Source organism: Falco cherrug, chromosome Z (assembly GCF_023634085.1).
Source record: "Falco cherrug isolate bFalChe1 chromosome Z, bFalChe1.pri, whole genome shotgun sequence".
In the NCBI taxonomy this organism is placed as follows: domain Eukaryota; kingdom Metazoa; phylum Chordata; class Aves; order Falconiformes; family Falconidae; genus Falco; species Falco cherrug.
In genome coordinates, this window is record NC_073720.1 from 36,005,163 (window position 1) to 36,022,174 (window position 17,012).

At 40.1% G+C, this 17,012-nt stretch overlaps 1 protein-coding gene across 3 annotated transcripts in view; it reads left to right on the forward strand.

The window, feature by feature from the left end:
* Positions 1-290: 290 nt before the first annotated feature.
* CNTLN (centlein) overlaps positions 291-17,012 on the forward strand; it is a 198,014-nt gene continuing 181,292 nt past the window's right edge. For 2 of the 3 annotated variants that reach the window (XM_055699168.1, XM_055699170.1), the window contains exon 1: positions 336-669. In XM_055699168.1, coding sequence (XP_055555143.1) covers positions 577-669 — 93 coding nt within the window. In that variant the 5' untranslated portion in view covers positions 336-576. Of the gene's footprint in view, positions 670-17,012 lie in introns of all 3 variants that reach the window. The other variant, XM_055699169.1, reaches the window with a different exon arrangement.

Genomic DNA, 17,012 nt, shown 5'->3' on the forward strand with positions numbered 1-17,012 from the left:
GCACTTGCAAAATCCTGCGCTCAGCACCTTGGCCAGACAGGAGCTGTTACTGCACGGTGGGGTACCAACAAGGCTCAGAGCCCACCCTCGGCAGGCCCTTCCGAGGTGCCGGCCCCGGCCAGCGAAGAGTACACTGCCCGCACACCCGCTGCGCCCAGACCGAGCACCGCCGGGCCCCGGGGCGCGGCGCCGCGGCACACGGGTACGGCGCCAACGACCGCCGCCGCCAGCGGCCCCCGCCCCGGCCGGGTCTCGGCAGCGCGCATGCGCGGCCCTGCCGCTCGGGCGGGCAAATTCAAACCTGCCTCTCGCCCCTTCTCTTTGTCGGGGTAGCAGTTGCGCTGACGTCATTGCACGGCGTCCTTCTTCTCTGCGGTTTCCGGCGCTCGCCCGCGCAGTAAGTGTAGCTGAGAGGGGGAAAGTTTTCATTTGTGTGGTTCACAGCACCGTTTCTTTCCCTTTCCCTCAGGAGCGGGCGGGCAGGCGCTTTCCGAACCCCGTCGGCCAGGCGCGGACCCTCTTCTCGCCTCGCCGCCCCCGCGGAGCGGGCGAGAGGCTGTGGCCACGACGCCGGCGATGGCTTCGGGGCGCGCAGAGGCGGCGGCACCGCGGGTGGCAGAGCTGGAGCAAGAGCTGCGGCGTCTGGCGGAGGAGCTGAGCCGCTGCCAGGTACCTGAGTGCGGGGCCGTCCCCTCCGGGCGCGGCGGTGAGGGGCAGCCCGCGGCAGCGCGGCTGGAGCCGTGCGGGTACGGGCCGCCCTCAGGGGGGCCTCGCCTGCCCGCAGCTCGGAAGCGCCGCGTCCCGCGGAACCACCGATCCGCGCCCCGGTTCCGGCGGATCCGGAGAGCGAGATGGGGGAGCAGGGCCCCGGGCCCCCGGCCCGCGGGGGGGCAGGAGGGCCGGTGGACGCCGCGGCGGGTCCCCAGGCCGGGGGATTCCCCTCGTACCCAGCACGCCTTTGGCGGGCGCCCCGCGGCGCCCCCCTGTCCCGGCGGCCCCGCCGCCCCGGTGGGAGCGGGATTCCCGGGCGCGCCGGCGCGCAGCTCCGCGGGGGGACCCCGCCGGCGCCGGCTCTGCGGCGGGTGAAACGCAGGCACCTGGCCTGGACCCTCCCCCCCGCCGCCGCTTGTTTGCTTGGTGTGTGCGGGAGCACTGAGGTGCTGCCTCGTATGACTCCTGGAAAAAACAAACAAGCAGAGGGGTTTTATGGAAATTTAGATCTTGAACCTTAAGTCATTTAATCTCTCCCGCTGCCTTGCAGCAGGATGAAGTATACCCAAACCGTTCCTGCCAGGGAGGGCTTGGTGATTAATTGTGGCTGTACTTTGAAAGGTGCTTGCAGCCTGTCTCCCTGTGGCATCCCTTCACAGGTGTGCTGCCCTCATTTTTCCAACTGGTCATTCATTGCTTATGTTTAGGTCCATTTCATGAAAATAACAAAACATTGCTAATGTGAGGTCTTGTCATAGAAATCTCTGCTAATTCTCTACCAGACAGGTGGACTACACCTGAAGGACGAGGCAGAGAGGAAGGTGCCATCTAATTCTGAGGTTGCTTTCTCACTTGCTTCCTGGTAGCCAAAGCTGTTTTCTTGAGGGACAGTATCTGGTTAAATCCACAGGGGCCCGGGCTGACATGGTCATATCTGTGAATGCAAAATAACATTTGCTTTAGAGTTAGCAGTGGCTTGTTACTTGAGGCAGCATTGGTACACCTGGCAAGTGGTGTTGGATTTTCCAGGCTTCTTCCAAAAACTTGTTGCATAGGAGAACTACAGGGAGAGGGAGCTGTCAATAAAAATCCTTTTTAGAAATACTGAACAATGAATGGTTTGGGGATATGTTAAATGTTTTTTGAGAGAAGTTTAGAAAATGCTTCCTAAAGACAATTTAGTTTCCTCTTGGTATGCAGATGTGCAGTATCAGATAAAATTTGGTGGAGGCAGAAGGAAGGCCCCGTGCTCTGCTCATTTGCTAGTTGAACATAAATTATATATTACTAAAACCTAGTAGCATAAAATATTTTTGAAGACCATTACAAATAATAGAAACTTTGAAGTAAACTGTACAAATCTGAATTTCTAATCGCTGTGATACTGTAACTTGATTTGTACACAAATTGTAGTTAAGTATCTGATTTCCCCTATAGATTCATTCAATTACATGTGCACTTCTACTTGAATGGTTTCTGTGATAAACCCATTCCAATCATTTTGTAGTCAGCAACCAGAAAATACTTTAAAATGTATTTCTTTTAAATCTCGTGCATATTATCTTGCTTTCCTTGTATCTTTGTCTTGTGTCAGATCAGATAGTTTTCCAGGAGGGAAGCAAGTGAAAAAGAACATGAAAATAGTTTCTGTGTTTGAAAACAGAACCCAGTCAGTGTTCTACAGTAATATTTCTGTCTCTAGGTAGAATCCAATACATGTTGCCCTTCTAACAACAGGGGATGCCTGTCTTCAGGATTATTTCATGTTATTAATAAAATAGAAAGGACAGTGAAGCAGTAATCTATAAGAGTCTTCTCTGAGAGCACTGTAGTATAGACATACACACTTTACCATTCTACTAATACTTGAATAAATGTAGAGACGTGTGTAAGCATGTGCATGTTAGGTAAGGTGGGGGGGAAACAGATTTTATGAAGTAAAAGAGGTGATGTTAGCCAATTATGCAGCTTTTCCAAAGTAGGATTTGCTTAAAATAATTAAACTTCTTTCAAGTTTTGTGAAATTAATCTGAATTTAGATAGGAACTAAAATGGACTTCACTAAGATACTTCAGCTGCTTTAAAAGTAAACTGATAAAATTATTCAGGGATTGTTAATTTGCTTTAAGTCCATATTTCATATGAAAACTGTGCAAACACAAGCCATTTGAAAACAAATATTTATGGACACTGTTAATGTTGCTTTCTAATTTCTTCACCGTTGAAATATCAAGTTTTTACTGACCAGCTGATTCCTTTAGTGGAATTATATTTCATCTGCTGTGATTTCCTTAGTTTCCTTTGGATGTAAGGTCTTACTTGTTTCTTGTCTTTAGTCACCACCAAACATTTGTAGGTCTTGTTAACCAGAACTGTGAAACTGTTTTAAGTTGGAAGGTGCCTCTTGAGAGTGTCTGTTCCACCCCACCCTAGAGTAGGTTGCCCAGGATGGTGTCCAGTCAGGTTTTGAATATTTCTGTGGCTGGAGACTGCAACCCATCAGCACAACCTATGCCAGTGTGTGAAGACCCTCTGCAAAAGTGTTTCAGCTTCCGTTAAGGATTTTCCTTGTCTTATGTTCTGTCCTGTTGGGTGGGATTACCTCTTGTGGAGACTACCTCAGCAGGCATTTTGGATAGAAACATTATGTAAATGTCTTAAAAAAAGACATTAGGCAGAAGGTGTTAGCTTTTAATGCAGCAACCGGATAAAACGACCTAAGTTGGTGTGTGTGTTTTTTCCGCTGGACCGTTACATGCACAGACACATAAACCGCACTTCCAAAACAGACTTCCAAACTGAAAGCTAGTTCAATAGTTTAGCAATGTACCAGAACTAAAGGATTCACTTTAAGTAGCTGTTTAGGTATTCACCTTTTGGATATTTTTTTTCCCAAAGAAAAATACCCCATTTATCAAATAACTGAGGCTGAAAGTTTTAGTTTGTTCTAGGGAACACTAAAGAGAGTTACACAAATAGAGATGTTATTGAGCACCTGAATAAAATAGGCCAAGTTTCTTTTCTGCTTTTCCACACCTCCTCAATTTGTTATATTCACCGTCATAAGAACGGCACGTCCAAAATGAAGTCTCTACACTGGGAACTGGAGTCCATTGGCTAAATACATGGAAACCTTCTCTGGCTAATTAAACTCCTTAGTCTTAGTGCAAGTACTGTGCATGCTAGTTTTGCTCCAACCACAGGTATTCCAGGTGTCTGTTTTTGGCTGTTGTCTTTTCTGCAGCAGGATACTGGAGTGGCTGACCCTTTTTCTCATCTGGAATGGTGGCCTTTATCTTCAAACCGAGGTTCTTTTCCTTTTTCAAGTTTATTTTGTCTTTCAAGGTTATACTTCCACCAAGGTGCCTACAGAGCCAAATGTGATATTTTGAAGATTTCCTTTTTCTTTCCTCCATTCTTTTCCAAAGCTAAAATTCTGCTGGTAAATCTTGACTTCAGCAGCTTAGGTTTGCAGTGTTTGGTGTTTTCTTTAACAATTAAAAACATTGTGGGAGCTTGAATCATAGTGAGATCCTGGAGGAAGGTCTGATAAAAGTGTAACAATTTTTTTGCAGTCATTATGTGAAAACTGATGTTGTCTTGTAGTTCTGTGATGGAACTTGCAAAAAATGAGAAAGCCAAATTAAAAAAAAAGAGTCCAAAGCTCCCAAGTAGCCCTCCCTGCTGAGGAGACTTGTGTAAGGCTGTGGAAGTAAAGCATGTTTGCCTCTTGTGTTATGCTGATTTGGGAAAATTATTGCTGTATCTGCAGTAGAATATTATATAATTATTTTGACAATCTCTTCATAACTTAATTTCAGTGCCCTTCTCCTAATTTTACTTGAGAATTCCTTCAGTAATTTTCTTGAAAACAACTGCAAAGGAAACACAGAAAAATTTTTTTGTTTGTTTCCTTTGGAACCTTGTTTCATTTCTGTGACTGACTCAATGTTTTTGGGGGGTGGTGGAAAGGAAAAGGCAAAAGAGCTATGACACATCTGGTCTCTGTTACTTGCTTTAACTGCTGCATTCTCTTTTAGGGTTTTGTGCAGCTGCCTACTACCTTAATATCTCAAGAGCCTTCCGTGGAAAATCTTCCAACACCTATGTTCTTACTAGTCCCAGGAGTTTTTGGCTGTGCTTGGTTTTTAAAAGATGTGATGTGTGTTTTACCTCTGTCTCATTTTCCCCTGTGATTCTGTATTTTGAAGGTGGTAAGTGGAGGAGCTGTTTGCGGAAACATAGTTGCCCCAGTAAAGGAAATCAGGATGGTTTGTTTCTGGTTTTTTTTAATAAGGAGAATGATTTTGCTGTATCTCCAGAAGCTCATTCTGTGAGTAGAGTTTCTGGGCCAAGGGTATTTTTCTTTAGCTTTCATGTGCTTTCTCTGTAATACTGTGTATTTCTTAAAACTGCCTTGTGACTCAGTATGTTAAGAATTGATTTATAGCATATTCTGTTCTGCAGTTGGTTTCTTGCAGCCCTTTTTTTTAATATTAAGATTTATTTCATTTGGTGCAAAATATCATGCATTCCTAAAGCAGCCTCTTAACTGCTGAACTACAGCACCTTCATGCTCCATATTCAGTAATTAAAAATATAGGAAAGCTTCTTTAAAGTATCCTGTGGTGGGAATCTTTATGAAATCCTTGCTTTGAACAAGACAGTGTGATTTGAGACTTGGTTTTCCACATCCAGTTGAGTGTCTCATGTTGCTGGAAGTATGGAGAGTTGGAAGAAGCAAGCACATGTCCTCCGTTTTTATTTACGTCATTGGTGATACTCACAAAATAACTTTGATTTGATGAGCTTAATTTTGTATTTTCCAGCCTAGGATCTCTGTATTCATTTGCTGAAAGTGCTGTTTTGCGTTCAAACAAGTGTCTTAACAATTCACCCATTATTAGTTTTAAAAAAAACCCAACATTTTTATTTTATTTATTGTAGCTTTGATGTCAAAAGTAACATGGCGTTTCTTGCTGCTAAAATAAGGTGGTATTTTCCAAATTGAGGACTTGCTTTCTAATTTTGTGGTTTTGCAAAAATCAAGAGTACCTTGTCTTTTTTCCTGCAGCTATATATACTGGTTTTAGGGAGCTCTTGTTATCTTCTCCAGCTCATGTACTTTTCCCGTCAATGATGGTTATAGTGCCTACTCCTTTTCTATGTTAGGAATTTATAGGTACGTGTAGCTGTGTCTAAGTAACAGGTCTCTCAGGAGTACACCATTGCATGGTACTCTGCACAGTTTATACCCCTGACTTAGAAGGTGAAGTCTGTCAGCCACCAGTGATCAGCAGACTGTAACATTTAGTCAAAGAAACCATGGTGCTGCTTATAGTTTTCAATTTACATGTGCAGTTTATAGATGAAAAAATAGAAAATTCTCCTTTAGTCAAAAAGTTAGGAACTGATTAGTAATCTGTCTCTTAAGTGTTCTGCTGCAGCAGATTCACCAGTAGAATTTCCACAGTTGCTGTCAAAAAGTGGTAAAGAGAAATGAGGGAAAAAGAAATGATGTAGTTCCTGTTACTGCTGCTTCTCTTTATTGTCAGGGATTGGAGAGCAGTCTGCAAGAACAGAATATGTGTATCCATTTTTTCTGGTAGAAGAGGAGCGAGAAAGGTGGGCTGTTATTTTGTGGAAAGTGAAGTGACAGGCTTCAGTTGCTGCTGCCATTGTGTCATCTTCTGTGTTCCCTGCTTAATGTCAAAAGCTGTGCATAGACCTGTTCTAGACTTCAAGTCTCATTTCATATTGTGTTTGCAGGAAAAGAACTGTACCTTGTGGACAGCTGGACTGTCTTGTTTTGATCCTTTTGTGGGTCAGGGAGGGATGTAAGTACTCTCATTTGGTATCACTAGCATTGAGAACAGATAGGATTTCTGTAACAAACCCTTCTTGTGAGGAGTATTTAATTAGCTGGAAAACCAGATGCTTGCTTTCATTCTGGACCAATTTAATTTCCAGGACAGCCACTGAAAATAATGTAGCCATGATAATACTAATTTATAAGTAGTTTTAAACACCTCCCCTTTATTTACAAGTAAATGTGAAAAATGTAATAAATAACAAAACACTGCATTGCTTCATGATACATGAATAGCTATTTGAGGTGCATGTTGACTATACGTAATAAAAAGGTTTGTTTAAACAAACAGCTGAGAATTGAAACTAAATTAAAAAAGCCATAGCTCTTCCTTAGCAATGTGTTTTTATGTTGACTTGGTTCTTATACTTCTGACTTCGTGACCAAAAATTAAATGCTTGTGAACTTCCCGTATGAGAATTTGAGTGTATTAGTATTTCTTCTGGATGAGTTGTTGATACACATACTGTTCTTTCAAAATGGGGCAAAGTGTTTAATGCTCTCATTCATTAAATACTAATCTATTTTATTAGTGATTAAGCCAAGACCACATATTTATTGGTACCAAGGGATGCCAGCTGTCTAGTGCTTTGGGTGGGTTTTTTTTGCTATTTTATACTCTTATATTTTGCCATAAGGAGTCTAAATCACATGAGTCTGATTAGTACAGGTGTTGTTAATAAAGGCCTTATTTTTTATCTATTCTAGGCAGAATAGTATTGTTGAATAACTAAGTATTTTCTTCTGCTGTTTTTTAGTTTTGATGGTTTTTAGCTAACTAGAATACACTTTTGAATACCTCATCTTTTTTCTGAGAAATACTTGTTTGGATTATCTGAGTAAAATTGAAGATGAACTGAGAGTGAGAGAAAAAACCAAGGAGTATTTTTGCACTTAATAAAGTAGTTACCTATTCATATTATGTCTGTGTGCAAATATTTCAAAGTACCCCCAGCATGTGAGTGGGAATCCAAAATTTGGTATAGAGGTCACAGAGTCACATCACAGTTTGAGTTGAAAGGGTCCTTTAAAGATCATCTAGTCCAACCTGGCCATGTGTAGGGATGCCTTTCAGTAGATCGGGTTGCTCAAAGCCCTGTCCATGCTGACTTTGAACACTTCCAATGATGGGGCATTCACAGGTCTCTTCCAGTGCCCCACCATGCACATTGTAAAAAACGTCTTCCTTATGTCCAACTTATATCTACCTTTTTCAATATAAAACTGTTGCCCCTTCACCTGTCACTACAGACTTCAGTAAAAAGTCTTTTGTCTGTCTTAAAGCACCCTTTAGGTATTGAAAGGATGCAGGCCCCTTTGGGAGCCTTCTCCAGGCTCAAAAAAACCAACGGTCTCAGCTTTTCTTCGTAGGAGAGGTGTTTCAGGCCTCTGGTTATTCTCATGGCCCTACTGTGGACCTGCGCTGGCAGGGCCATGTTTTGCTGGTGCTGGGGTCCCTAGGGCTGGATGGAGCACTCCAGGCAGGGTCTCACAAGAACAGACTAGAGCAGGTGAATCATCTCCCTTGACCTGCTGGCCATGTGTTTATTGATGCAGCTGAGGATTCGGATGGTTTTCTGGGCTGCAAGCACATGTTGCTGGCTCATACCCAGTTTTTCATCCACCGATATACTGAAGTCCTCTGCAGAGCTCCTCTCAAATCAGTTCATCCCCCAGTCTGTGTTGATATTGGGGTTTGCCCTGACCTTGGTGCAGGACTTCTTGAACTTCATGAGGTTTGCGTGGGCCCACTCCTCAAGCCTGTCAAGGTCCCTCTGAATGGTATCCCTTCCCACTGGTGTAGAAACTGCACCCCCCAGCTTGGTGTTACCAGCGACTTGCTGAGGGTGCATTCCCTCAATGCCATTATCAGTCATTTATGAAGATTTGTGAACAGTCCTGGTCCCTGTATGGACCCTGGAGGGACACCAGTCATTACTGGTTTCCATTTTGTTGAGCCGTTAACTGTAACTCTGGATGGGGCCATCCAGCCAATCCTTACCCATCTAACAGTCCATCCATCAAGCTCCTATCATTCCACTGACCTGGCAAGAATGTTGTGGGGATTTACATAGGCAGATGATATTCCTAGCTCTTCACTTGTCCACTGATGTAGTCACTCCCTTGTATAAGGCCATTAGATCAGTTAGGCACAATTTTCCCTTGGTGAAACAGTGCTGTCTGTCTTTAATCACCTCCTTGTCATCCATATGCCTTGACATAGCTTCCAGGAGGATCTGTTCCATGATTTTACTGGGCACCATGGTGATGCTGACTGGTCAGTAGTTCCCAGGGCCCTCCTTTTTAAAAAAGGGTGTAGTGTTCCCTTTCCTTCAGTAACTGGGGACTTCATCTGACTTCAATGAGATAAGCATGAGTGAAAGGTACCTTCTATGGGATCAACTAAACACTGCTTCTCAGTAGTGCAAGTTGTGTTTTACATGCAGAGGAGTAGATTCTTGCTCGTAATTTTTTCAGCTGCACTGAGGATGTCTATAGCATGCGCTGATATGTCTGTGTTTACCCTGTAGTTGTGGATTCATCCTGGAGGAGAGTGACTGTAGCAGGTCTTGTTTCCCATCAAAATATGTTTTGGTTCAGGAGGAGGTGTGCTGTTCTTAGAGAATTACTTCAGATACTTTTTTTTTTTGTTTTGTTTTGTTACTAAGTGTGTACTGTTTCATCTATTTCAGGTACTGTTTAACTCATGACTTGGAAGATATGCAAATATTCTCCTATTTGTCCATGGTCTCACAGGATTTGAAAAGTATTACAAAGTCATTTCAGGCAGAGCTGCTGCGATAGACCCAAATCCTGCTTGATCACAGAGTGAATATACCCAAATATATGCATATGGTGATATCGTCTGTAAAATAAAACTACTTGTGCATTCCTGTATTCTCAGATGCATTGAAGATCACAAATGCGTTATGATTATATTAATCCAGAGCATTATATTTATCAAAAACTAACTCCAAGGCCTATGCTGAAACTTTTAGATTGTCCTGTACCCTCAAATAAGTGATTGAAGTCTGAAAATAACTCAGAATTGTAGCACTTCCAGAAGGCAGCTACATGACTTAAAAAATTCATGTCCTGTTCAATTTTGTCCATCTGCCCTCCAAATTATTTCAATGACTATGGTTAGTTTTAATTGAAATAGTTTAGATATTTATAGCGTGAAATGAAAGCTCACAGATGAGTTATCCTGTCCTCGATCTATAAAGGGATTAAGCAAACCTTTACTTCTGGAACTGAACCATTTGCTTTTTTATATCCTCCTGTCTTTGAAAACAAGTCTTACATCAACCAAGTGTTAGGTTTTCAATGTTGAGTACTCAGGAAAAAGCCATCTTCGGTGTAATAGCTGTACCAGTGAATGAGGGCATGCAGAGCATCCTGACAGCATTCAGAAGAGCAAAGGAAGTAATCCACTTTTTGCTTTTCAGTGAGGGTGGCTTTCTGTGTCATAGGTTCATGTCTATATGATAACTTACCTCTGCCATTCAACACTTGTATTTCTGTCCTGGTCTCCAGTGATGGTACTGATCTGACTTCTGTGATGTTAATTCATTGACTATGGCATGACAGGCCAGAAAATAGCTTGTATTTCTTGTTCTTGCCTGAATGAGGCAGTTATTTATGTCAATTACTAACATGTAATAAAATTATTCAGTAAATTGCATCACTGTCTTATTGTCACACTGATGGACTAATCTGAAGGTCCACTTATGATATGACGTGTAATGACAGCATCTTCTAGTATAAGTTGTGTAGTGTTTTTGCTTAGACCACAACTACTGAATCAACATTGTAACACAATAATATTACCTTATTTTTATGGTGCCTGTTTGCTTTTTACACATTTCCTATTAAGGATGCAATCTCTTGGGTATCTTTATCTTCACAGGTTTTTTTGTATTCTACATATATGTGTAAGTAAAACAGTATGCTGTCTTTTTCCATTTTTGGTTCAAAGGTATAGTGCCAGAATTACCAACAGAGACAAGATAACGGGGGATTCTTTAAATAGAAAATTATGGCTGGAAGATATGTTCAACTATTTTTCTAATATAATTAGAATTGGTGTTTGCATACCCCTTTTACTGCAATATTAAGGAATTGGGGAGGAAAGGGGGGACTATATGCTTGTTTGCTGATGGCATCTGTTTTGAAGCTATCAGGCTGGTCTGGTTACATACAGCTTTCTTATATCTAATTGCCAGGTGGAAGTTTGTAACTGCATTTTATATGTGAGTGACTTCAGAGAAGTCGAAAATAACCTGATGTTATCTTTAGAGCCTAGTGTATATAAGGCACCGTTTTCTTGTGAGGTACTGATGAGTCCTGCCTTCTAGTGAATTTTGAGGTTGTTGAAAAGCTTAGCGTCTCAAAAATGCATCCTGTAGAGTATAGGAGTATTCTGTACTGTGACAGCTGAGCAGAACTAGGTGGGTTGTAGAGAGAATACCTCTTACTTAGGACTGTAATATGTGACTGAAAATCACAAAGAAACAGTTGGCATAGCAGGATCAAGAGAGTCTGCACTGGCAGCATACAACAATGTAAGTTTAAAAGTCTTGAGAGACATCAAGAGGGAAGTCTCTCGCATGTAAAGCATATGTCAGCTTGATTAAAGGCTTCAACTCTTTGGTCAGAAGTATACTAGATGTTAGGTGAGTCCAGACCAATAGACCAATCCATATTACCAATTTTCTTGCAGATGTTTCAATGCTTTTACCAGCCATGTTATTTCATGCCTTTTTCCCCCTCTATTCTGTATACTATCTTGCATTTCAATATGAATTCTTCCAGCCTGACAGTCATGTGTATTTCACTTTGTATTGAAATATTCACTTCATAATACAGAAAATTGTCAGTATCTGATTATTACAGAGTTCTTAATAAAAATGAACAGTAAACCAGTAGCTCCCTCTGTCCCCTCAACTGTTTCATTTTCTGTTTCAGGGGTACTACTGATTAAAAAAAAAAACAAAACTAAAATGAGAGTGTGTGTCCTGTGCTTTTCTAGCAGTTATTGGGGTGGAAAGAGGTTGGTTGGGTTTTTGTGGTTTGTTGGGTTTTTTTTGTTTTTTTTTTTTTTTTCCTGTTCTGGGGCTGTTCTCTCCAGATTTCAGAAGGGTGGTAACTTCCTAATATGTAAATAATTTGTAATTCTAGAAAAAATTGAAGTATGATAATGACACTAGTTAACATGCTTTGAAATTAATACAGTGGAACATCAGAAAGTGGTGATTTCAAACTGTCGGTAACTAAGATGCTTGATTTATGAGTTTACACTAAGGGAGATTTTTTTAGTTTATCCTTGTCCTCAGTGCAGTGCATGGTAGACATGTAAACAAAAATCAAACCTACCTGTGAACTTAATACACAAACTGTCATGAATGTATGGTTCCTGTGAGGGAAAAAGAGAGATAGTGCTTGGCATTCCTCTCTCTGCTAATTTGATATTTTTCCTGTAGCAACTCAGTATCATTACATTAAAAGAATGCTGGCTAATTCTCCTTGATAAAGTGGTGTACAAATACTCCAAACTTTCTATGTTTAGGTCACTTCTGTGTTTACATCAGACAAGTAACTATATGCAACATTGATACAGTTTTACATACTTTTAAAGTCAAATGTCCAGAGCTGTATTTATGCTTGGATTTCTCTTCCAAAAAGAAAGCAAATAATTTTAACTGAAATATGAGTATTTGTCTTTCCCTGCTTGTAAGCCAGAAGGATTCTTTGTTTTGTGACTTACACTAATGTTTAATAAATCCATGACTTGACTTGCAAACAACTACTGCTGTAGCTAGTCATGCCATATAACCTCTGTCAGTGATCGTCTTAGGTTCGTCCTTGCTTCTGAGCTTGCTGCTGCTAAAAATCAGGAAGAATGCAGTTGACTTTGCAAAGAACATGTTTAAGGCCTGTGGTAGTCTTAATTTATGTGTCTTTCCAGCATGACGATGAACTACAATTACTTTCACTGTAGGCTGAGGAGGGAAAATCCCACTTTTCAGGGGATATGCAGTGCACTCTGGGTTTTTTTCTTCCAGAATTCTTTAGTTCTGGCAGGCAAACTTGGTTGTGGGGCGAGTGTCTTTATCTGACATTAGATGTGTTGTAGATAATCTTAGTTTTAATGAGTAATTTTTGCTAACTTTCAAATGACATCTGTATTCTGCCTTGTGCATATAAGTTCTCAGTGGTTCAAGGTACACTCTTGCTGACCTCTTGAACTGTTAATGTTCACTTGAGTAGGCTGAATGTTCCTTGGGTATGCTGAAGATTGATACATCCCAGGCCTTGACAGCTGCAGTGCTTTTCTGTGCCAAATTCAGGCAGTGTAAGCAGCCCTTTTTCAGAAGAAACAGTTTGGCTCCCATGACCATTCAGGGAACAGGCTTACCAAGTCCATTAATTGTGCCAAGAGCTTCAAAAGGCTGTTTAAACTTTTCATCTTAAAGCTGTAATAATTTCTAGCTAATACTCTTTCTATTGTACAAAATACTTAATTACTTATAGATTTAAATTAAATGGTTTCAGCTGTTAAAATATTTGACATGTTAAGGGGAAGAAAGCCACATTTTATGGTAACTTGTCATTCATTGACTAATGTTTTACAAATGTTCTATTGTCAGAATGAGAAATTTTGTACATTTCATGTAAACTTTTTTTATATAATAGAAGCACAGTTTTTTAACTGCAGGTTCTTTTTTTTTTTTTTTTTAAACTGGTAACGTATTTGAAGATGCATTTGTGTTCTTACTCTTTTGGCAGAAGTCCGCTTAGGCAGGACGCTGCTTTATTTTGTGTGCTTTTACAGAAATACAGATAATGTACTGAGAAGCATTAGTTGATTTAGATTAGAGTATTTGTTGATGTTATTACAGCATTGCTTTATAGCTCTGTGTGTGCTTATTCATAGATTGTAGACATAACTTCAAATACCAGTTCCTGCTATCATAAAAAATAAACAGCATTTATTGAAATGGTGGTGTTTTGGTGTTCTGGAAATTCCAGTGATTTTTTTACTTATTTCCAGATGACATGGGAAGTTTTTTGTTTGTTGGTGCTTTGGTTTCTCCTTTTTGTCTGTGTTGGGTTTGCTGGTTTGTTTTTTTTTTTAGATAGACACTATTTAGCCTGTTCTGTTTAGCTGTTTCTTTGATGTTTTATTTAGTACATGCTGCTCACATTCGTTAGGATGGCTTTTTCATTCCTTCTTTCAACATAGATAGAATTGTTGCAGAATTTAGTTTAAGGAGTGGCAATTTCACTGACACGAGTACAACTTGGAGTTGATTTTTCTGTTCTTTGGACAACCTTTGAAAGTAGTTTGTGAAGTAGTTGTAGGTGCTTTGAGATTAGTCTGAACTGCTTATACAAATGATATATTTTAATTGAATTTAGTGTGTGTGTTCACATTAGGAAGGCAGTCTACATTGAAACTTCGTATTTTATATATTATCAAAAGGTCAATTTGTGGGAGGCTTGGCACTTCGCAAAGTGTAGGTAGAAACTAGATTGCCAGAGACTCAGTCCATGCTGGATACTCAGCAAAAATCATGGGAGGGACATGAACATTTCCATTTTGTTGTATTTTACATACATGTATTTTGTATATACTTGTTCATTAGGAACAGTTCAGTGTATGTTATTGTAGTTTTTCCTTCTTTTCATCTTTTGTAACAGATAAATGCTGTGCCTAGAAGTATGTCTGGAAGTATTGTGTTACTCTGTCTTCTTGTATGCCTTGTGTTGTCCCCTAGCTGGGACTTGGAGTGTGTAGGAACCTGCAGGGTAGGACAACGTGCAGCTGCTGCTGCTTGTAGTGGGTCTCATGGTATTTCATAGTGCTTCTTGGAATCATGCAGAAGCTCAAGTGTCTCAGCTTTTTTTAATAAATAAATAAGCAGAAGACCCAAGAGCTACTTCTGTGGTCTTGTGTACAGGACAGTAAAGAAAAAAGCTAAGGAAGTGTGATGGTAAGCAAATCCAGTCTTTAAAAAGGCAAACAAAACTGAACTGAACAAAGCTTATGAGCTCATAAATCAGCATCAGAAACTTTGATTGTTTGATTGAAGATTTTTGAACATTTGCTGTTGGCATTTTGTTATATTTTGATTTCTCTGTGTCAAAATGACTTAATGGCCCTTATGCTAAATTGTTAGTGATTTTAAGTAGTTTAGTGTAAAAATACACCATGAATTGTGTATTAAATATATAAAAAATAATCAAGCACTGTTATCACAGAAGCATTTAGGTTGTAAAAGACCTTTAAGATCATCGGTCCAACCATTGACCCGTGACTGGGAAGTCCACCACTAAACCGTGTCCCTAAGCACCACATCTATGTGTTTTTTGAACACCTCCAGGGATGGTGATTCTACCACCTCCTCACGCAGCTTGTTCCAATGCTTGACCACCCTTTCAGTGGAGAAATTTTTCCAAATATTCAATCTAACCCTCCCCTGGCAAAACTGGAGGGCTTTCTTGTCCTGTTGTTATCTGTGAGAAGATACCAACTCCCACCTATCTACAGTATCCTTTTAGGTGGGTTCAGAGGGCAGTAAGGCCCCCCTTGAGTCTCTTCTCCACACTAAACAACCCCGGTTCCCACAGCTGTTCCTTAGGAGATTTGTGCTCCATACCCTGCCCTGCACCAGTTTTATTGCCCTTCTGTGGACATGCTGCAGCATGTTCTTATCAGTTCAGTTCTGCTCTCCATACTGCTGATTAGCTGAGAGATTTGAATTAAAATTATTTTAAAATTGGGGTGAGACATAGTTTATTAGATATAGGGGTTTATTCTCCATTATGATTCAAAGATTTCCTTATACTTAAAGTGGCGTTCCTTAGAGTGTAAGAACTACTGACTTACTGTCCTTCTAAATAATTGAAAAAAAATTACATTTCCAATACTATTGTTCAGTGAGTTTTTGTTTGGCTTTGTGATTTTTTTTTGCTGGGCTCCCAGCATAAATACAATGCATTTTTAGATGTTAAAGTTACTCAGAATCTGTGTTTACTCTATAGATCCTAATGCTTTTTGGAAGCTTGCAACGACTTTTCCAAATCTGAATTTTTTTTTTCTTTTTAATTCTCTTTCTGCTTGAGAAGAAGCAGTAGGTCATGCCTGGTTCACAATAGACACACATTGTGATTTTTCAGGTGGCATGGTGAGGTATTTTCAAGATATAGTGCCACACAATGAGAGGTGGTACTTTTTTAAAAAAAAAAAAAGGGTGGATAGCCATCTTTTTGTCCTGAACTGTGTAACCTAATTAACATGATGCTTACTGTTTGTCTTTTAACTTAAATTCTAGCTGAAAGTGAACTTAGCTTAGAATTTTTAGCACTTCTACTGAATAAAGACTTGAATACTGATGTGAAGTCATTTGAGTTCTTATTTATATCACGGCTTAGTTTTGGTGTTATCTTTTTTCAAAAAGTGAGTGCAGTGACACACCATAGTGCACCACAACCCAGTTAGTTACTGTCTGCTTGCATGCAGCAGCGTCACTTTCAGTTTCGAAAAAAAAGTCCTTACACTGCTAACTCTATTTGGTTAGAGAAAGTCGTTCCCTTCAGGGGTTTTTGAAGAACAGTTTGTGCCCTCTTTCTTTCTACATGAAGCTTTTGTTAATGGTTTGATCTTGTTTGGAAATACCAGAAATGAAGTCTCCCTGTCAACACTTTAAAAGTTGTGTACATCCTACAAAGGCAGTTAAATGAAATGTCTCTGGTTTTATGAAAGACTCTTTCTGTTGTAGTCCAATTTGCATAAATTGATACTAGTCTTGAATTATAAGAGTCTTTGTTTTATTTGCTTTCTGACACAATCAGAAAACTAGCTGGATTTGTTAGGGTGTATGTTCTTACAGTAGGGAGGTGAATTTTTCTGTATATGCAGCCATACCTTGATAAGGCATCAAATCTTCATGAAGTTTTCTTCCTTACTTGGTTGAAGAAGTTCATGGCATTCAAAGGTTTAAATAAATGTAAACTATAAATTAAGATAGTTGAAAGAGGAAGATATTTTTTAAACCAGCAGTCATAAACCCCCATCACATGGCACTTGCTCAGTGGGGGTTTTTCTTACATTTTCTCATAAATTCAGCATTGTCTCACTTCTCTATGCAATTTTAATATTTGAAATATGTGCATTTCTAAATTTGAAGGAAAGACACATCAGAACTTCAAAAAAAATCCTTGAGACTTTCCTCATAAATCATGGAGAAAATAGGTACAACCATCTCTCCTGTTTCTTTTATAATCATTGTTAAAGTTTAAACTTGTTATTCAATGTATTCAGCTGTTTAATTTAGACTTTGTACACTGATAGGTCTTGATAAAAGTGTGCTAGCTTTAGATAGATCTTTTGATTTCATATTGAAGTTAGTTGTCTTGATCTGAAGAA